The sequence below is a fragment of the Terrapene carolina genome, unplaced genomic scaffold (assembly GCF_002925995.2).
Source record: "Terrapene carolina triunguis isolate 2854851 unplaced genomic scaffold, T_m_triunguis-2.0 Scaffold68, whole genome shotgun sequence".
Taxonomy (NCBI): Eukaryota; Metazoa; Chordata; order Testudines; family Emydidae; genus Terrapene; species Terrapene triunguis.
Genome location: NW_020664419.1, coordinates 5885013 through 5907590, shown reverse-complemented (window position 1 = coordinate 5907590; position 22578 = coordinate 5885013). Strand labels below are relative to the sequence as shown.

At 45.0% G+C, this 22578-nt stretch overlaps 1 protein-coding gene across 2 annotated transcripts in view; it reads left to right on the top strand.

The window, feature by feature from the left end:
• PRKCQ (protein kinase C theta) overlaps positions 1–22578 on the top strand; it is an 89435-nt gene that overhangs the window by 36524 nt on the left and 30333 nt on the right. For both annotated transcript variants that reach the window (XM_026648616.2, XM_026648615.2), the window contains 10 exons: positions 574–773; positions 2689–2749; positions 6301–6463; positions 8674–8705; positions 8799–8884; positions 10359–10488; positions 10995–11104; positions 11597–11720; positions 16627–16787; positions 20569–20742. In XM_026648616.2, the coding sequence (XP_026504401.1) occupies positions 574–773; positions 2689–2749; positions 6301–6463; positions 8674–8705; positions 8799–8884; positions 10359–10488; positions 10995–11104; positions 11597–11720; positions 16627–16787; positions 20569–20742 (1241 nt within the window). The remainder of the gene's footprint in view (positions 1–573; positions 774–2688; positions 2750–6300; positions 6464–8673; positions 8706–8798; positions 8885–10358; positions 10489–10994; positions 11105–11596; positions 11721–16626; positions 16788–20568; positions 20743–22578) is intronic.

The following is a 22578-nucleotide window of genomic DNA, read 5'->3' as shown; positions in this document are numbered from 1 at the left end:
CGGGAAAAATAGAAGTCAGCCCCTGTGTCTCCCATGTCACATTTTCCTGCCCCTATTTTCTTCAGTGTTTCTGGCTTTGATGGAGTAATTGTGAGGGAAACGAGCGATTATCCTCCCACAGAAGCCTAGGTGCTCTGACTCCGGTCTCGTTTCCTGCACAGAAATGATCTAGCCGCCGGTTTCTTGTTTGGGTTCAGAGTGAATAACCATGGAATTGCTTTACTTGTTTTGGTTTCATCGTGGAAGACAAAGAAGTTTAGAGGCAGGAATGTTGGAAAAATAATTTTGACCGAGACAATATTAGGGCCTGATGCATAACTGCATTACTGCAGATTAACGCCAGTGTAACTCCACTGATTTTTAATGGACTTGATTCTTATTTACACAAAGTCACTTTACATCACTGTGGCAGAATAAAGAGGTCTTTAAGTGGGCACAAATTACATTTAAATCTAGTTCAAGGGCCCCTTCTCGCTTGCATGGTGGCCTTGGCATAAATGAGAATCAGGCCCATTCTGTCGCATCCTCTCAGGTGGACATCCCGATACGTCTAAATATCTTTTCCATTAACAGAGAATGGCCAGGTGTACGTCCAAAAGAAGCCCACCATGTACCCACCCTGGAACAGCACGTTCGATGCCCATATCAACAAGGGTAGGGTCATGCACATCGTTGTGAAGGACAAAAGCGCGGAAATGGTTTCAGAAACCACAGTCGAACTCAACGTACTGGCGGACAGGTGCAAGAAGACCAATGGGAAGACAGAAATATGGGTAAGCGCTTTGGGTTCTTAACACCACTGATGGCTTGTTAGAGATAACTGTTATGGAATAAGGGGAGGCGCTAGGTGCATACCAGATTGCAAATGTAAGTGATATGCCAAAAAAAATTGTCTGCCGTCCAAGGAACACATGTGGAGTCATCTTGTGTATTGCTTGATGGAAAGCAATCCATGAACATCAGAAAGAGCAACCTAATGCTCTTATATTAACTGTCGCTGCTATATTAAAACTTATACCTTATATTAGCAAGGATTCTGGCTCCTATGAGTCATGCAGACAAAATAGCTTTGCTTAGACAATCCTTTGGGGGCAGATAGTAATATGAGTGACTACATATGAATTATCTGAGGTGCCCTAGAGAAATGCTCTTAACATTTAATCTTTCTAATATCAATGGACTGATTCCCCGCTGCATCACTTCAGGGTTGTATCACTGTGACTCCATTAAGCATCAGCGGTGTAAATCTGAAGTAACGCAGTGATGAAACAGGCTCGAAGTATTAATGACATGGCATGATAATCCCAGCAGGCAGGCTGCAGGTAATACTGTTCAGCCAATAGTATTTTTGTGATTGCCGTGCTCTTAATAGGGACATAACATTTCTCCAAATGTTAAATTACTTGAATCGCAGGTAGTTTTTCCTGTCAGTTTTCAGGCTAACTTGCAGAGGCACCGACTTTCTGAGTTCCCGGAGGGTGCTCACCCCCACTCTGCCCCAGGCCCTGCCCCCACCCCCCCCCCCCCCCCAGGCCCTACCCCTTCCTACCTTGTTCCATCCCCTCCCCTGAGTGCACCCCACCCTCACTCTGCCTCTTCATGCCCCTGCTCCTCCTCCCCCCGCAGCTCCTCCTGCCCGCTGCTGAACAGCTGATCCTTGGCTGGTGGGAGGCACTGGGGAGAGGGGGAGGAGCTGATTGGCGGGACCCGCCAGTGGGTGTTGAGCACCCACTATTTTTTTTATGTGGGTGCTCCATCCCCAGAGCACCCACAGAGTTGGCACCTATGCTAACTTGTAAGCTTTACCCATAGGGAGACATTTTCAAAAGCACCTAATTTCTATTTTAAAAACAGTTTGGGTACTTCAGAGCCTACGGGTATATAGAGCCTACGAGTATGTCTGCACAGCAAAGAAAAACCTGCAGCTGGCCCATGCCAGCCAACTCGGGCTCGCGAGGCTCAGACAGTGGGGCTGATTCATTGCTGTGTAGACTTCTCGGGTTGTTGTTTTTTCAGCAGACATCCTTCAAAAACAAAATGAAACATTTCATGTTGGGTCGAATCAAACTTTCCTTGAGGTTTTTTTTACTTTTTCTAAATGCCGAAAAATTTCATTTTGGGTCAACCTGAAACAATTAAAAAAAAAAAAGTTTTGATTCAGCCAGCAAACCAAAAATAGCGCTAGGCACCTAACGCCCATGAAAGCCTATGGGAGTTAGGCACTTACCGCCAAATTTGCAAAAGTGCTTAGCACTCAGCAGCTGCCACTGGGAATATGTTTTCTTGATGGAAGCTGGTGGATACCGAGTTCCTTTGGAAAATCTCAGTCTTATTTATTATTTTATCCATACTTACGTATGTTCTAGCATGCTGTTCCCAAGCCTCTGATGAGAAGCAACATAGTCCTATAACCATATTGTCTGTCTCTCCTCCCACAGCCCTTCTATACACTTTGTTCTCCAGTGCACTTTGTTGTCCAGTAATTACTGTGTCTAATAATGAACAAACCAAAACCAAGCATTTATTGACAGTTATTGAACTCCGGGTGGAAATTCATTTTTTTCTTGCCAGCTGAGATTATTGCTAGACTTTAGCTTTGAGTTCGCTCAAGCATCTGACGTGATTGCCATTAAGTAGTATTGCTGTCTAACATCTACACCTTTTTTTCTTTCTCCTTGTCTCAACCAGCTAGAATTGAAACCTCAAGGGAGAATGCTAATGAATGCAAGATACTTCCTGGAAATGAGTGGCAAGTGACACTATTTATTGATTAATTGATTTGATTTCTGGTTATGTGGGGCAGACAAGTCATTTTCAGATAAACACCTACCATTTAAAATAATGCTCACTTCAATACTGGTGATTCACCTATAGACTTGTATTGAGATTATTGCAATGGGTTGAATGCGGCTCCACTATGAAGAGCAATTCATATAGCATTGCGGGGTTCCATGCTTGCTGTCCCTCAGTTATTTGCATTCAAATCTGCTAGCTTTACCAGTAAAAAAGTGGATTCTCTAACTGCCAGCCCTACATATGCATTCCCTTAAGCCAACTAGGGTAAACCCAGAAGAAAAAAGGACCTAATTCCAGATCCAGCTCCCATCCAGGACAGTGGAAAGACTCCCACTGATGTCAAAGGTTTGGACTAGCCCCATATAGAGCTCCTAGCTGAAAAATGTATACATTAAGAATATATTGGTTTGGAACAATCTCAACATAAAGGGATGGCAACATGCATAAATGGCCATGTAAAACACATTTTCATCTTTTGACCTTAATGACAAAACTCCCATTGACTTTGATGGCTGCAGGATGGGAGGACTAGATGGAGAGGTAACAACCTGAACTTAGAAAGATCTTCCAATGAGAAAATGAAAGTAATTCATTAGGAAGCGTGTGTATGTTGGTACTTTTCCTCATCAACTCCTACCTCTGATGGGTAGTAAGGCTTTTGCTGTCACGCTGTATCAGGTCAGCATTGAAACAAAAGTCTTAACCCATCATAGGGGCTAACCTTTAGGGAAGTTAAGTGTATAGTACATCTCTGAATTGCACGTAGCAAGGTCAGAATCAATACTTCAGTGCAGGCTACTTCCTACAGAATACTTAGGTGAATTGTTGCACAATCCACTATGTGGCTATTATTATATTATTTAGCAAGGGTTGGGTTTTTCTTCCTCGCAAAGCTTGCAGAATTACGCTAACTGTGAATATTTTCATGAATACAGCATATAGGAAAGCAGTACTGGCCTAGAATGACAAGTAATATGCAAAAAGAATCTTTCAGCAAATTATATATAATTCTAACCACTTTTTTCAGGGCATAATTCTGTGTAAATTGAAAATCTTACACCTGAGCACTCATGTCAAGAGTTGAAAGGTCTATATTTTTGAAAACAGCTTCATTAATATTTACCTCATGGCCCTGATCTAACTCCCATAGTTGGATCAAGCCCTAAATTTTTGTAGTATTACAGATTGTAGTTTGAACTGCAAAGAAACTGCATCTGAAAGAGCACCCAGTGAGTTTTAAAAAAAACAGGCCTCAAAAATACTTCCTCTTGTTTATGCAACACTTTTCATCATTTAGTATTTTAACTGTTCGTTTCTCTTAAGATCTTGATTTAGATCAAGGTACCATCAGTGAGGTCAACAACATCCCAAAGAGATACTTGTGACTGTTTTCCAGGCACATTCTTTCCTTTACATTTAATCCAATGCCAGCACTTCCATACTGCTGGGACATTAGTTTAATTCTGAATAGAGGGATGTGCACGACTTACTGAACCACACAAACCACTTCCTTCAAAGCCTAGGGTTTCCTTGGAAATCTCCCACCCAAATACTAACCAGACCCAGCCCTGCTTCGTTGGTGAAAGCCAACAAGAGGAGAAGACAAGAGCTTGTCTGTATTAACACATTCTGCTTCTGCGGGTTATAGAGATCAGAAAGGGTTCAATGTCTTTTTATTTTAAGAAAATTATTTGCTGGAAACAATACATTAAATAATCCCTATACTCTGCATATTATGAATTAGCATTAGCAACAATTCATTGGTCCCTGTTGTCTTGTAATTCAGCATGTTAAGCCAATTCCAACCTTTGGAAACATATATTTAGAAGCATGGGGCTGTAGTTTTGGGGGAATTATCATGTAATGTTGCTTGCCACAGAATGAAATAGCCTTTTTCTAATAATAAATAGCATCACCCAAGATTTTAGAATTTAAATGTAAACATATATGGGAAACAAACACACTATTTAAAATATGGGTAGAGGTGGGAGGAAAGTCAGATAGGAGGGCTCAAGGCATTGGCTATAGGATCTAGAATTTTCTCCCTTAAGTCATCAGCTCAGCGCTAGTTCAAGTCAGTAGAAACCAAAATTCAGGGGTCCCAGGTGAAATAAGGTGGTCTCAGTCCATTTCCTAGTGGATAGTTCTACTGGCACAATTGACCTCATTATTAACAATAGCTAACAAGACTGAACATTGATGGAACAGACATGGAAACTGAACTGTTTTCTTGCCTGTAGATGTGCTCTACCAGCTATTCGGATCAGGGCTGAGTTACACTGGGGATGCACCATGAAGCACACCTACACTGTCATGGTAGCAAACAGTTCAGTCCACTTTATCATTAGAGTTGGTCAGGAAAATTCCAATGCAACAGTATTTTGTCAGAATTTGCCAATTCATCAAAAATAAAATGTTTCACAGAGATGGTTCAATTTCACCAAAGTTCCAATGGCACGCAGGCAGTGTTTTCTGCCAGCTCACCCACCGGGCTCCTTGGAAAGCCTGTCCGATGGGCTGCTGGGGACCTCAGGGCTTCCATGGTCCACGGCTCCAGCGTCGCATACTAGGCAGACTGGTTCAGAGTCAGAGACTCCAGAGATTCAGGGGCCACCTGGTGGGCTGCTGGGGACCCCACGGTTTCCAGGGTGCACAACTTCCGGACAGCCCACCAGCAGACTGCCCCAGAGTTGGGGATCTTTTTCAATGAGAATTTTGACATGTTGGGGTTTCGTTCCCAGTTGGAACAAAATATAAAAATCCTCCCTGAAACGGAATGACCTTTTTCCACCCAGCTTGGATTATCATTGTGAATTTTGCCAGCTGTTTCCCCCCCCTTTTTCCTCTCCTAGGTCATGCCCCCCATCATATGTTCACATTGTCAATGCTGAAAGGATCCTCTACCAGTAGTTTCAGAGCAGCAAATTGGTATTTAAACTGATTAACTGCTTATTTGGAGGACTTTCCCTTTCTGCTTTAAGGTGGTAGAATGAAAGCCCTCATGAAACAGACATGGGCACTCTGTCTGCTTCATTTCTAACCAGAGGATTCATGTGTAATCTCTTATAAGTTTTATACTAAGTATCTATGTTAGCGAGTTTGGTCTCACATTAGTTGCTTCCATGAGCATAGTTACAGAGAGGACGCTAGAGGGTAGGGCTGGGACTCAGGACTGCTGGATTCTATTCTCAACTATACAGCCTCTGTCCTTAGGCAAGTCATTTAACTTCTCTGTGTCCCAGTTCCCCATCAGTCAAATGAGTGTAATACCTGCCTCGCCAGGGTGGTGTGTGGCTTCATTTATTAATGCTTGTAAAGCACTCTGAGATTCTCCAGTAAAAGACAGCTCAGAACACAGAGTATAAATACATTATAATATAGTGAGTGTATACACACACTGTAGTTATACTGAACTTACACTGTATATACTTATACTGTATATATCCACACACATACATAATAACTGAATTTTGTAATGAACTTTTATGTCTCCTTTCTTCCCAGATGCTAAAGAGCTGATTGACTGCGAGACAGAGGGGTTTTTCTCCTTGCATCAGCGCCGGGGAGCTATCAAGCAAGCCAAAATTCACAACGTCAAATGTCATGAGTTCACTGCTACCTTTTTCCCGCAACCCACATTCTGCTCTGTCTGCCATGAGTTCGTCTGGTACGTACAATGATTCAGTGTTTCCTCCACCTTTCATTCTGAAACTCATTGTCCGTTGTGTTAACCGGCTGCCCTTCCATAAGCACTCTGTGGCTACGAATGAATGAGAGTTGGTGTGATGGGTTGGATCACAGAACCCCCCTTGGGAGCTGCCACCTGATGTGCCAAGACTACCTCTGCTCCTGCTTTCCCTGCCAGCTCGGGACCCCAGCACCCTGTCTTGCTGAGCCAGACACGCCCGTCTGCTCCAACACAGACCCAGGGTCTGAATTACTTGCCCCAAAGCTGCAGGTTTACCTGAAAGCAGCTAACAGAAGTGTTCCTGTCTTTAACACTCAGATGTCCAACTCCCAATGGGGTCTAAACCCAAATAAATCCGTTTTACCCTGTATAAAGCTTATACAGGGTAAATTCATAAATTGTTCACCCTCTATAACACTGATAGAGAGATATGCACAGCTGTTTGCTCCCCCAGGTATTAATACATACTCCTGAGTTAATTAATAAGTAAAAAGTGATTTTATTAAATACAGAAAGTAGGATTTAAGTGGTTGCAAGTAGTAACAGATAGAACAAAGTAAGTCACCAAGCAAAATAAAATAAAATGCGCAAATCTATGCCTAATCAAACTGAATACAGATAAGATCCTCACCAGTTCCAGAATGCTCCCTTTTACAGACTAATCTCCTTTTAGCCTGGGTCCAGCAATCACTCACACCCCTTGCACACTGTCCTTTGTTGCAGTTTCTTTCAAGTATCCTGGGGGGGTGGGGGGGAGGCTCTCTCTTTAGCCAGCTGAAGACCAAATGGAGGGGTCTCCCAGGGGTTTAAATAGACTTTCTCTTGTGGGTGGAGACCCCCTCCTCACTCCTATGCAAAGTCCAGCTCCAAGATGGAGTTTAGGAGTCACCTGGGCAAGTCACATGTCCATGCATGACTCACAGTTTTTACAGGTAGCATCCATTGTTTACATGCCACCTTGAACATCCTCAAGTAGACTTCTTATGTAGATTGGAGCATTCCAAGATCCATTGTCCTTTAAGTGTTTCTTGATTAGGTACTTAATTTCAACATTCCTTTCTCCAGGAACTGACCAAATGCTCTACTAAGGTTATTTAGAAATCAAGCCAGTCCCCAGCCAACATTCATAACATTCATAACTTCGAATACAAAAATTATACATGCATACCAATAGGATTAATACATTCAGTAGATCATAAACTTTGAGATATGTTACATGGCATATGTAGCATAAAACACATTCTAAGCATATTTCCATAAAGCCTTACGGGAGGTACCGTCACAGTTGGTGCAAGTGAGGTGCTTTCAAGTCTTCCCTGGATCACAGCCCAGTGCAATTCAGCATGTACGTGTGTATACAGATGTCCCCAGGCACGTCTGTTATACACTAGACACTAATCATCATCTCCGGAGAACCTATTCCTCCAAACATCAGTGAAAAAACATTATTACTGCTCACCATTAAGACGCCTGACCCCACAACTCTCACTCCCATACTTGACTCCAATGGGCCTTTTCAGTGAGAGTTTGTCTGAGCAGGGCCCAATCCAGCTCCTATTTAAGTCAGTCCGGCACAAATCCCCAAAGGTATTTAGCCTCTCAGCTTCCTTTGAAATCAATTGGAGTTAGGTGCCTAACTACCTCTGAAGATCTGGGCCTGAGAATCTTTCCATTGACTTTAATGGGAGTGGGATCAGGCCGTTAGGACTGGAAACTGAGAAAAGGCCTCCGGATTTGGGGCATTGGAACTGTTTGAAGGAGTAAAGACTCCTCGTGTGAGTAAGTGTCACGGTATCAGGCCCTTTATCCGTTACATGTAGGGGTTACATGTTTCATTCCCGGGATATGACACACACAATTGTCATGTTTCTAATTGCATTTGCACCAGTGTGAACATTCACTCCTATCTTTTACTTTTTATGCAGTGACTAAAAGACACATAAGTTTCTAATAAACAGTTTCCCATTAACTGGTGCAAAATTAAAAGTTGTAAAGTGCACAAAAACTGCTGTGAGGGCCGCAGGCAGTCATTCTAACTCCTAGCTGAAGTGAATAAAGATACTTAATCTAGATAAGCCCTACAGGAGCTAATAAAAATCAATGTGGTTTTATTCAATTTTCATTGCATAAATACTGCTGACATTAGCGCTCTGAAAATTCAAAAGTAACCAGTTTTGTGTTTATTCCAGGGGTCTTAACAAACAAGGCTACCAGTGCAGGCGTAAGAAGCTTTATTTTATTACTATCATTATTTATTCCGTTGTTTTTTTAAATGGCATTTTTTCCTAATATTGTGACTTATCTGTTCTTTCAGAATGCAATGCTGCCATTCATAAGAAGTGTATTGATAAAGTAATAGCTAAGTGCACAGGATCAGCAATCAATAGCAGAGAAACAATGGTATGTGTCACATTTCGACATAGGGATTTCATTCTGATCTTTCTCATGCTGATGTAAATCAGGAGTAACTCCAGCAAAGTCACTAAAGTTACTGATGTAGAATGGGTGTAATGGATCAGATTGCTTGCACCTTCCTAATCGGTCACACAATCTCTTATTCGTGATGCACTCAAATTTAATAACTGAATTTGCAATATTTAGATGAAGACTGGATGTCTTCCATTGGTCCTGCTTTGAGCAGGGGGTTGGACTCGATGACCTCCTGAGGTCCCTTCCAATCCTAATATTCTATGATTCTAAAAGAGATGCTATACCTCAGATAGAAGTTATGGGCACGAGGGAGATATTATTGGGTGAAATTCGTTGGCCTTTATGATGCAGGAGGTCAGACTCAATGATCATAATGGTCCCTTCCGGCCTTAAAATTGAGGAATTTACCATTTCAAGAGTGTATATATTATCCAAACTTTGCAGATTGTTAATAGGAGATGTGTATATTGACAAGTTCCCCTTTATTATATTTTTATTTTATCATAGAATCACAGGGTTAGAAGGTCATCTAGTCCAACCTGCTGCTTAAAGCAGGGCCAATCCTGAGACAGATTTTTGCCACAGATCCCTAAATGGCCCCCTCAAGAATTGAACTCACAATGCTGGGTTTAGCAGGCCAATGCTCAAACCACTGAGCTATCCTTCCCCCATCATTGTTCCAGGGAGCATTCCCCTATCCTGTGCAAAAAGGAGAGTAAGCTGCCATTTCCGCCTTGTTGTTAAAACTACATTTTTCTTAGTTAATTTCATCCCACAGCTCCTATTTATACCCATGTAGCATTTCCCTTCATCAGCTCTGATCCCTCCATGGTGTTTACACCCTTCAAACACTTTAGGCTGTTATTCTCAAAGCTAACTAGTGGGTTTAGCCACACAATTCCCATTGACAAAGATGGGAGCTTTGTGGCAAAATCCCCTACTTGGCTTTGTAAATCTATAGACAATTTCCTCTTTTTGGTCAATCCCAATAACAAAGATGCAGCATTGGCATGGATGTCACTTTTTTTCCTACCTTGTTTTCTATGTACAATATATTGCTTATTCCCAAGGATTTTCCCCCCCCCTGGGCATGGGGATAGCTCAGTTGTTTGAGCATTGGCCAGCTAAACCCAGGGTTGTGAGTTCAATCCTTGAGGGGGCCACTTAAGGATCTGGGGCAGAATCAGTATTTGGTCCTGCTAGTGAAGGCAGGGGGCTGGACTTGATGACCTTTTAAGGTCCCTTCCAGTTCTAGGAGATAGGATATCTCTATAAATTAAAAACCCTAGCAACTAATAATAAGGCTGCCAAAGACCACAGTGATGGGCAGCAGTCTAATCCCCTAAAATAGATAGAATAATATGGATGAGGAGTACTACATTTTTTTAATTCAGCGCTGATGTAGAGTGGGCAGTATTTTCACAGCTGTCTTTTTTTCTTGCAGTTCCACAAGGAGAGGTTTAAGATAGATATGCCTCACCGGTTTAAGGTCTACAACTATAAGAGCCCGACATTCTGCGAGCACTGTGGCACGCTTCTTTGGGGCCTGGCGAGGCAAGGGTTAAAGTGTGACGGTGAGTCCCGCTGCTCTGCAAATGTAGACGGAATGGGCCTTTACAAGGCTGCTCTCCTGAGGAGCTGCAGTCTAAGGGCCAAATCCTGTTTACGTTACACATGCAAATACCTCCTTAGTAGTTGGGGGCATGGGGACATGCTGAGGGCAGAGCCCGAGGATCTCCCCCCACACACACAACAAGATCATTTTGGGGGGATACACAAGGATGCATGATCCATAGGGCTGAAGAGTGGATCCACATCTGTCCACAGGCTTAGGGAGGAAAAAGCCCGCATGCATCTCTCCAGCCTGTGGCTTATTCAGGTTGGACCAGCACAGTGACTATGCACCAATAGGATTTAACTGGTGCTTAGGCCCTGAGCTACAGAGGGCTTCACAGGGGCGAATTTCACCCTCAGCTGTTGGCTCAGGCCAATAGAAGTGCTCTGCCTCGTGTCAAACAAATGCTGTTTATAATGCAAACCTCCCCAGGCTCTGATCACCTCATAAACTTCTTCCTTTCAGCATGTGGCATGAACGTCCATCACAAGTGCCAGACAAAAGTGGCAAACCTTTGTGGAGTTAACCAGAAACTAATGGCCGAAGCACTGGCAATGATAGAGAGCACCCAGCAGGTACAACAGCTCGTGGGCTGAAACGGCATGGTATAGTGGATAGGGTGCTGGTGTGGCATTCAAGAGACCTGGGAGCTAGTCTACTGACACGCTGTGTGAGCTGGGGCAAATCATTTCACCCTCTGTTTCCCCTTCCACTCTGTCTTGTCTATTTGGATTGTAAACTCTTCGGGGCAGAGACTGTCTCTGACTCTTTGTGTGAACAGCATGCAACACAATGGGACCCAGATCTTGGTTGGGGCCTCTAGGCATGGCTGTAATATATATATATAACAACACGGAGACTCAAACTCTTCCACAGTGTGTTGCTTTAAAGAAACAAAGACTCCAAAAACATGAGCTACCTCATGCATTCAATCGATGCCTTTCGTTAGTAGCCACCTCCTTGTCTTTCTGTAATTATGACTGTGCGGATTAAGCAGGTTTAATAAGATACCTGTGCTCGTAGGCATTTTCAGCCAAAACATCGCTCCTTTTTTGCTTGTGACCCAGGCTCGCTGTTTGCGTGACACTGAACAGATCTTCAGAGAAGGACCTATTGAAATTGGCCTTCCCGTTCCTATGAAAGAAGTAACTCTGCTTCACACTGTGCCAGCACCTGCAACTGGGAAAAGAGGTAGCTCTCCAATTATGTGTATTCACGGTGCCAATTATTTAAACTGTTAGCCGGAGACAATGATAATAATGAACTTAGTCCATTCATAGTACAGGGAAACAGACATCCTATGTATTACGTATATAAGCCACGCCCACTCCGTGCTCTGTCCCCCTCTGGTGGTGGCTTTCATCTCCCCCTGACCAGGAAGCACTTCCCAAGCCTCAGAGGCTTCCCAGCTAGATTCCAAGTATGGACCATCACTTGTAATGCTGATGTCCCTGGATGGGTTGTTGACAGCAGGGATCAAACCTGGGAAATCCATAAATGAGCCTCTATTACTTGAGCTGAAAGACCCACCTCTCTGAGCCAAGGCCTAGCCGCCACCAGAAGGAGACAGAGAGTCGCACCGAGTGGGTGTGACTTACACTTACAAGAGGTTCCTTCCAAGCCTCACGTGATGTCATGATTCTGACATAGTAGCACGGACATGATTTATGGCTTAGACCTAGTCAGCAACAATTCCAGTGCATGCTCCCAATAGTGGAGTTTCCACAAAATAACTCACTCCGGGTGATGTGTTCATTAGTCAATACAAAGCAACATCTGTCGCTTCTAGAGTCACGCCTCTACCAAAACATATCCCTCTCATCCACACTCTGTCATACCTACCCTCAAACTATTCCCAGCCACTCCATATAGGGCAACTAATCCCTCTGGTCCCAGTGCAATTCCCTTCTACCTCTCCGTAGACATGTGCCCTAACCTCTCCATTTCTGTCCTCCAGTGATAGGAACCACAAAGCACCACACACACTGCTGGCAAAATCTTCCCCAAATCCTCCTTTAGGTCAGGTATCCCAATACCCACCACTTCCCCCACCCACAACCATATTCATCAGAACCTCAAGAAGAAACGTCACCCACTGTTTAGTTCGAACTATCTGCTCACCACTGAAAATTCATATCCCGGTTTTATTATTTTCTCTGTGTTACGGCTTACAGCTAATGAAAGAGCAATGCTCTCGACAGGTAGCAGCTTCATAATAATTTAAATTTTTATTTATTTATTTATTGTTTTAGTACTGCAGGCATGTTGTTATAGTCTTAACTAATTATGCTGATTACAGAAACTGCTGCAAGCGTTTCAGTGTTGTGTTTATCTTTACCTGTGTACCCTGCCACGCGGTTGGCAAGCTACACTCTGCTGTTGACATGTGTACTTGTTCCAAGAACTGGCTTAATTAATTTTGTTTCACTTTACTCTTTTCTCTCCTCTCTTGGATGATATTTGTACTTAGCTTTGTGAATATCCCTGCAGGTAATGACCATTGATGCTATGAGCCTTCTTTGTGAGTGTGGCCCACCTTCATAGCATGGCCAAATCGCACATTTCATAAAAATCTGCACTCGTGTACAAAAAATGACCATTTGGGGGGAAATCTTTCAAAGACACAAATGGCAATTAGGTGCTGAAGAGCTTGTCTACACTGGGACACTCGAGAAGGTGAATCCAAATTAATGTTTAAAGTGGATTAGTTAAACCACATTAAATCCCGGCACGGACAGTATAATTCAGAATTAAAGTGGCCTTAATTTGATGTGTCTTAATTCACTTCCAAAGTGTGCTTCAAGTTCACACCTTTAGTTAATTTGGATTAATTTTCCTGGATGTCCCCATGTAGCCATGCCATAGAAAGTCAATGGAAAATCTCCACCTTACTCACCCAAGAGCTGACCTAAACATCAAAATGTAGGTTTTAAGTGGAATCTTTCAGCTCCCACATTTGGAAATTACCTCCCCCTGTGAACCACAATAGCTTTTATTCCTTTCAGTATTAGCAGCGAAGATTTCAAATTCAAAAGAAATCAGAGCAAATTGGCCCAGATTCTTAGTGGTGTAAATCACTGTAGCTGCATTGATGTGAACGGTGTGACACTGAATTACACCAGCTGAGGATCTATTAATAAAATGATTGAGTTTTGGCTTGACAAAGCCCTGGCTGGGGTGATTTAGTTGGGGATTGGTCCTGCTTTGAGCAGGAGGTTGGACTAGATGACCTCCTGAGGTCCCTTCCAACCCTGATATTCTATGATTCTATGAGTTGCACGGTAAATTTACGAATTACAGTATATGCTATGCCTACCAAATTCAAGTATGATTGTGACTGGATAATTGAGATCAGGGTGCATACATGCTAATCTGCAGTGCTAATGTGCACCTTGACGTGAAAGAACTGCATTTGAAAATAGCCAACAGGAGGCCATACAAGGAAGCTCCCCTTGTCCTTCCTGCTGTGAAGCAATGTTCCATGACAGCATGCTCTATGTTACCGGAGAGAAGGTTCAGGTGGGCAGGGCAGGGTACCAGGGTAGGGTAAGAGCATAGGCCTGTGGATCTGGGCTGGAGCCCAGTGACCTGGAAAGAGGATTCTGTTCCCCTCCCCAGTTGAACAATGTGGGGAACCCTTGCACATTGTCTTCTAGCCTTTGAGTTGGGAATTTGCCCAATGGTAGTTCAGTGCACAAGTCCCAATGACTTTCACTACACTCCTAACTCACATCGACCTGTTGGAAAATCCCACCTTTGGTCCATAGTTCCTATTATTACCTTGGCATCCAAGGGCTGTAGCACAACATATGAAATACAGCTTATAGAATGGGTAGCACAGAAACCACCTCTCCTGCAAGCTTTAAAATACATGTGTTAGGAACAAAAGCAAAACTAAACCAAAGCTTAAACCCAATAAAGGCCTCAACATTGGGCTCCCAGCTTGGATTCCAGTGGAACGGTGGGAAGAGCACAACGTTTCCTTTCCAACCTTGCTATAATTATCCATGGCCCTGTCGCCTTAAGATCGCATTGCTCTGCACGAGGGCTGCACATGGAGACCACTGGGAAAATGAAGCTTGTGCAGAATGCTGCAGCCCGCTTATGAAAGCAGAGTTGCCAATCAGAAGCATGTTATACCAATGCTCTGGAGTCTTTGTGATGACTACCATCTTGGTCAACACCAGAGGCCTCTCACACCAGAAGCATGAATCTCTACAGCTTGAGTAATAAGTAAAAGGAAGAAAACCGTGAGCAATTCTTCTCCATGTCCACTCAGAGTTGGACAAGAAGTAATTGGCTTCGTTTGCAACAAGGGAAATTTAGGTCCGATATTAGGAAAAACTTTCTAACGTTAAGGATAGTGAAGTGCTGGTTACCAATGGAGATTGTGGAATCCCTATCATTGCAGGTTTTTAAGAATGAGTTGGACAAACACCTGTCCAGGGTGGTCTAGGACAGCGTTTCTCAAATGCGGCCACCGTGGCCAAATGCAGCTACAAGGGGCTTTTCTTGCGGCCACAACCTTCTGGGCTGTGATGGGGCGGGGGGCAGGGGGAGCAGCGGCTCCTCCCCTTCCCTGGTGCTCCTGGATGCCTTGGTGTTGGTTGCTGGGGCTTCCAGCCAGGGTTGGGCCCTGCCCCCCTCTGGAGATGCCTGGGGCACAACACTGGAGGAGCAGCCGGTGAGTTCCCCACCTTCTCAGGAGTGGTGGGGATCAGGCTTTGGGCTTCAGCCCGGGGGTGGTGTGGAAGTAGGCTCTGGCCACAAGGGTTCAGGCTCCAGCCCCGGGCTCCAGCTCTGTAGCTTTGGTTTCCATCCCCTAGCCGCGGGGCTTCAGGCTCCAGCCCCCTGCTGCCTCCCCCAGCCAACCCTCCCCCACCCCAGCCCCTGCTATTGCCTCCCCCAACCTCTCATCCAGGGCTTAATTTGTCTCCAGGCTTGCCGGGGCTGAGTAAGTCTGCTGTGAAAAATGATACTTATATGTTTGTTAATATCACTTTTCACAGCAGACTTACTAGCTAGCCATAAATAAATTACAGTGAATTGGATGTGTATATGTGCAAATGTATTTGTTTTTCCTAAAGCTAATTAAGTATTTTAGGTGAAAGTGGCCACCAGCAAGAGTTGGTCGCCGCACTCTGAGGCCACCAAATCATTTGTCGTGAGAACGCCTTGTCTAGGTATATTTGGTCCTGCCTCCGCGCAGGGAACTGGGCTGGGTGACCTCTTGAGGTCTCGTCCAGCCCAACATGTCTGTGATGCTCTGACTCTAAAGAGCCAGACTTGCATCCTTTGTGAATTGGCCCCAGAGGAGGATGTCTGACATAGGCTGATCAGAGGATTACATCTGCAGTGGCTTGCAGTTAGTTTCTAGGTGGAGTTTGGGACCGGGTTTGGGACCGGATTACCTAAGGCACCATTTCTTCCCCGGTGGATATTTATTTTATCTGTCAAGGTGGGCTGAGCAATCCTCTATATGGTATTGCGTGTTTGAGTTTGTGGGATAGGTTCAGTAAGGAATAGATTCCTATACAGGTTTTGATAAATCTAAATAAATAGAATACCCAGGAAACTCTTGAAAGTCCCACTCCAGGAACTGACAGCAAAGGCAGCCAACCTGATCTGAACGTCTGGGATCGGAGCATGAAGTATAAACAGTGTCTCATCTGTTTCACACAGCAACCTTGGCAATGGACTTGCAAGAGGCCCCAGGGTAAGATGTCATGGCACAGTGTGACAGCCAGCAAGAAGCAATGTCAAGTAAAAGCTTCACGGAATCTAAGGGCTTGGCCCTGTTCTTCGGCTATGAAAGCAACATGGCAGTTAAAGGGTGTCTTTCTCTTCTCATTTACACCCACATCACATCAGGAGTCACTCTCCTTAAGTCAGTGGAGTTACACCACTGCAAAAACTGATGTAACTAGAAGGAGATTAAGGTACAATGCCTGCGGTTTTCAAATCCACCTATTGAATGTGGACACCTGATTGCCATTGATTTTAATTGGAACTGGGTGTCTTTGAAATATGGAAAACTAGGATGTGGATTTTTTTGTTTTGTTTCTGGGTGTTTATTTTGCTTTGGGGTTCATTTCAGAGCCACAGGGAATCTCCTGGGAGACGCCGGTGGAAGACGTGACAAGCCCCGAGTCTCTCATAGAATCAGAACCAGGGAAAGACCAGAAGTCTGAGCAGCTGAAATTAACAATCGACGATTTTGTCTTACACAAAATGTTGGGAAAGGGAAGCTTTGGCAAGGTAAGTGAGATGGGGCTGACGTGTGCTAAGCAAAACCAGGCAGTGCACTGCTGGAGAATATAAACAGCTTTTCAATGCCTACGTGGATGTTGCATTGCCAGGGGCAGAAGGCATGACTCTCTGTTTTCAAACCTCGGAAGAGGTCAAACCTGACTCAAACGTCCTTAATAATAAATAAGATTTAAACATCGCCAAGGGTACCCAACTGTTGCATTGCATAGCAACCTAATTCTCCCAGGGCTCAATCATAAACCCAGCCCCACCTCTGCATAGGAGAGTAAATATACTGTAGTGGCCCTCTTACTCCCCTGCACCGGCTACCCACATCACTGTGTAAAAGGGAAAGCAGCAGCCAGGCTGCTACTTCCCCTTTTATGCATGTGGGTGTGTTGCCAGCACAGAAGCCCAAGGACAGCAACAGCGGGATTTGTTGCCCGGCGTGCTTCGTGTCAATAAACATACCGGGGTGGAGAAACAATCAAAGTTTATTTGAGATCTCAAAGTGGTGCAAGGAGACAGGCAAGTCTCAAATCAAGCACACTAGCAAAAAACAGTTTCTCTCTTCTTATACATTTTACAACTAAGCCCCCCCTCTCTCCCCCTCTCTACCACCCCCCCACCTCTCCCTCTACTCCCCCTCCCCTCTCTACCGAAGGCATGTTTATACATTTAAGCCGTTAAATCATTCTAGGGCTATAAATCTAGCTTGTTAGTAACATTCCTCTAAACAGTTATTTGGTCCTGTTTACCCTTAGTTTATTACCCCTTCTCCAGCTAGAAACATGCAAACCTCATCATTATCGCTTGGTACCTGGTATGAGCAAGGTCGTAATTGATAACTGGCTATTTACACATTCCAATTTCTGTCCTTGGCTTTTGAGACCGATTAGAGTTAAACATGGAAGGACAGAGTTTAAACATGGAAGAACTTTGGCTCAGGCAGGCCTAGTAACCCCAACAGGTGGGGAGAAGGTGGGCAGAGAGCAGACTGGGTGGAGTCCTGGCACTGCTAGCAGCCAGCACAGCTGAGCTAGCTCAGAGGAGGAAGTAAGCTGCATCTGGAGTAGATTACTTCCCCGTCCGGGGCAAAGAGGAAGCAGGGACCAGATTATGAAGCCCCCTGTTCTTGGGGCAACTATGCTCTGCCCCTTACTCAGGCTGGATTCAGCTACATCCCTTAGATGTTTGGGGCCAGATCTCCAGCTGATGTAAATCCGTATAGCTCCACTGAGTCAATGGAGCTCTACCAGTTTAAATCAGCGGGGGATCTGTGCCTTGGATCTGAAACATGAATCTTCTACCTTCAGCGGATTCATTCGTCTCACTTTACATCGTGCGGCTGATCATTATTAATTCGTAGAAGCATCCTCTATGATAACATTAACCGTGATGAACTCATTTGGCGCTAATGCAGTTCTGAGAGGCAATTCGGAAGGCACTCTTCATTGCAATTTAGCATCAACTAATGAGTGGGCACGTATTAGATAACGTGTTGCCCAAAGACATCAGAGATGGAACCTCCCCTGGGTGTATGGCTGAGTCTTGCATATTTTATGGACTGATGCAATTGCAGTGGCCACATCTTAAATTGTTAATGAAACATCTGATTTATTTTTTTTCCATTTTGCTTTCCATAGTTGAACAAGCTTAGGACAAATCAGGCCCTTCCACAGAAAACCGGTTGGGAGTAGAAAATACTACAAGCTTCCTCCACAAAATTCTCTCCAAATTCTTCCATTGGTTGGAGTGGGGTGTGTCCTCCTTTGGAGAAGATGCAGGGTCTTCAGCCTTCATACCCTGCCAGTCTCCAGAGATCTGTATGGGTTTCGATGGTACTGGGCCATCTGTGTAGAAGCCCATTGCCGCTGCATTGACCCTACTGTCTCCTACCCTCTCCTGCCTTCCAGTCAGACAGTTGCACTCTGGTTACTATCCCTTGAGCCCCTCTCTTAAAGAATATTCTATAGCATGGAGAGGGCACTGTGAGAGAGTTGTTGTAGCATCAGCATTAATATTACTGATTATTCCCCATATCGCATGGGAGAGGCGATACACAGCACACTGATAAGTTAAACATACAAATAACCAAAAGAGTAAATAAAACTTGCCAGGGGGTTGCAGATCCCCTGCACTTTTCCATATCTACGGTTCAGTAAACAGTACTGAGGAAGCTTTATTGATTATTCTTGAACGTTTAGCTAACCAAGGGGCATGTTAATAATCAGACCCAACTTTTATATAGTGTTTTTTATCCGTCGATCTCAAAGCACTTTATAAAGGATGTCAGTATCCCCATGTCAGGGATGGGGAAACTGAGACACAGAGCGGGAAGTGACTTGCCCAAGATCATCTGGAAAATTTATAACAGAGTTAAGAAGTGAGGCCAGGTCCTCTGAGGCCCAGTACAGTGCTGTCCACTAAGCCACATGGTTGCCTAGTACTGTAATTAGCCTGTGGGCCTAGAAATCAGTCTACTTCCAACACTGCTACTGGCTCATTCGGTCATTTTGCCTCTGAGTGCCTCAGTTTCCCCATCAGTAAGAGAGGTATAATAAAGCTTGCCTATTTTTCTGAGACTCAGTTCATTAGTATTTCCTAAGCGCTTTGAGATCCTCAGACGAGAAATTCTGTAGAAGTGCAACCTCTCTATTCATATCGCACTCTTGTAAATCCGTCAATCAGTGGAGCTACATTGATTTATCCCAGCTGAGGATCTGACCCCAAATGTTCCCTTTATATATTACTGACAAAATAATATTCCCCCATATGTCTTTTAGAGTATTGTAGTGGTTAGCAGAGTGGCCAGAAAATGGAAACCATTATTTATGAAAATGTGCATAAAACTGGTTTCAGTCATCAAAGTTTTCACATGTGAGAAGTGTTCCATCTACTTACATGGCCCGCATCACTGTAGTAACCAAGTCATTAGTGGATTTATCCCCACAACACCCCTAGGAGGTAGGAAAGTGTTATCCATATTTTACAAATGGAAACTAAGGCATAAGGTAGATTGAGTGACTTTCCCAAAGCCTCATACCTTTGGGGCAGAATCAGGACCTGAATTCAGACTACCTGAGTCCTAGTCGGGCGACTTAGCCACTAGATCGGGGTAGGCAACCTATGGCACATGTGCCAAAGGCGGCACACAAACTGATTTTCAGTGGCACTCACACTGCCCGGGTCCTGGCCACCGCTCCGGGGGACTCTGCATTTTAATTTAATTTTAAATGAAGTTTCTTAAACATTTTAAAAACCTTATTTACTTTACATACAACAATAGTTTAGTTATATATTATAGACTTAGAGAAAGAGACCTTCTAAAAACGTTAAAATGTATTACAGACACGCGAAACCTTAAATTAGAGCAGTGGTTCTCAAACTTTTGTACTGGTGACCCCTTTCACATAGCAAGCCTCTGAGTGCGACCCCCCCTTATAAATTAAAAACACTTTTTTACATATTTAACACCATTATAAATGCTGGCGGCAGACGGGGTTTGGGGTGGAGGCTGATAGCTCGCGACCCCCTCATGTAATACCCTCGCGACCCCTTCAGAGGTCCCGACCCCCAGTTTGAGAACCCCTGAATTAGAGTGAATAAATGAAGACTCGGCACACCACTTCTGAAAGGTTGCCAACCCCCTGCACTAGATCATCCTTCCACTCTAAGTTGTCTGATCAACCTTGTGTTGAGCCAGTTATTCTCAATTCACTTCTTTAAATGGGTCTGAACATGATTTGAGAAAATGCACGTCTTATATGAGTTGGCCTTCCCCTTCTAGGTCTTCCTTGCTGAGTTAAAGAACACGGATCAGTTTTTCGCTGTGAAGGCTCTGAAGAAGGATGTGGTTTTGATGGATGATGACGTCGAATGCACCATGGTGGAAAAGAGAGTCCTCTCCTTAGCTTGGGAGCACCCGTTTCTAACCCATGTGTATTGTACATTCCAAACCAAGGTAAATACGTGCTTTCCATTTGTGCCGGAACGTGCTGGGGACACTCTGCTTTACTCCCGTTACTGGGCAAAAGCCTGAGCCTGTTTACTCTGAGGAAAGTTCTCTCAAACAAAATAGGGCTAAAGGAAGGAATCTTCAGTCTCAGCATGTGCCTCAGAAACTTTGACCTCATCCCCTGCTTTCATCCGACGCGTGCTGGGTGTAGGGGTGGGTAGGACACTTGGCCAGCTGATCTGTTCCAGGGAGCATGCTTGGACTTGGGCCCCTGTAGATTCATGCTTCTTTCCCCACCTAAGACTGGCAGTGCAGAGAGTCACCGTGGTGCAGTATGTACTAAGGGTGAAATTCAGTCCTGTGCAGAGGGACAGCACAAGGCATATCACTATTTAAGCTCTCAAACCAAGGCTTAAGTGGGACTTTAATAGTGCATGAGCCTTGTGCACCCTAATCAGGGCGGGCTCTGGCTTTTTGGCCGCCCCAAGCAAAAAAAAAAAAAAAAACCGCCGGGGGGGCCGGGGGGGGGGGGCGGGGGGGCCGGCCCCGGGGGGGGGGGGGGGGGGAGGGAGCGGGCAGGAGAGAGAGAGAGAAGGGGGCGGCCAGGGCTACAGCAGGGGCGCTGTCACGCGGCCCCTCCCGCTGCACTGCCTCCTGCCGCCTGCCGCGAGGGCTCCACTCCGGTCGGCGGGGAGGGAAGGAAGAGGACTGCCCTGCAGGGCACTCTGGTTCTCCGCGCCGCCGCCCCCTACAGGGCGGCCGGAGCGGAACAAAAACAAAACAAAAAAAAAGCGGCCGTGTCACCCTAGGATTGGGCAGAATGCCGCCTCGAACAATCTGCCGCCCCAAGCATCAGCTTGCTCAGCTGATGCCTGGAGCCGGCCCTGACCCTAATGCAAAAAGTAGCTTCCAGCGTTTGTCTCTGTGTCCCTGACCAGCCTTTCAAGCACCATACCAGGCAAATAACAAAGAACTAGTTTGTTTCCTTCCCTTTATATCAGTGGTCCCCAAACTTGTCAGGGTCACACACACCCTTACCCCTGTCCGCACCCCCGCTCCAGAGCCGGGGTTGCGGCTCCCGGGGGGGCGCACGGACAGGGATAAGGGGGATGAGGCTGGGGCCACACCTGGGGACGGGAACGGAGCTGCAGCCAGGGGTTGAGGGCTGAGGCCGGGCCGGGAGCGGAGCCACGGTTGGGGGCCAAGGCTGGAGCCGGGAGCGGAGCAGCAGCTGGGAGGCGGGGCCGTGGCAGAGCTGGGGGTGGAGTGGGGCTGGGTGGTGCTCCCTCCCCGCCCTCCATGGGAGCTGGCCCGGGCCTCGCCCCCCCCCCAATGTTCCTTTGCACTCCCTAAAGCAGTTTGCGGACCACTGCTCTATATAGTAACATTTTAAACTGGCATTACGACAAGTTTAACTGGGGATAAAATCTGGAATGATATCCCAATGACCACTCTGTTCACTCAGGCAGCCCTGGAAGGTCTGGATTCATCTCAAGAGGCTTCCATGCTCATTCGTATACCCTAATTTAGCAATGCTAGATGTTGCTCAGTGCTAGGTTAACAACAGAGCAGCCAGTGTCATAGGAAATAAATAGTACCTCTGCTACGTATACAGTTAGCTTCCCAAACAACACGTGTTTAAGGACAGTGGATGAAATTTACTGTGGAAAAGTTGGTGAACTCCTGTGTCAGTAGATCATGAAATTTTGAATCCTGGCATCTATTTTAATCCTTTCAGGACGATGAGCAAAGGGATACCCATAACATACAGTAAGGAAATTATGTATAGTTTCAGCTGATGGTGGGGGAAAGATAAATGACCTGAAACTAAGGAAAGAAAAC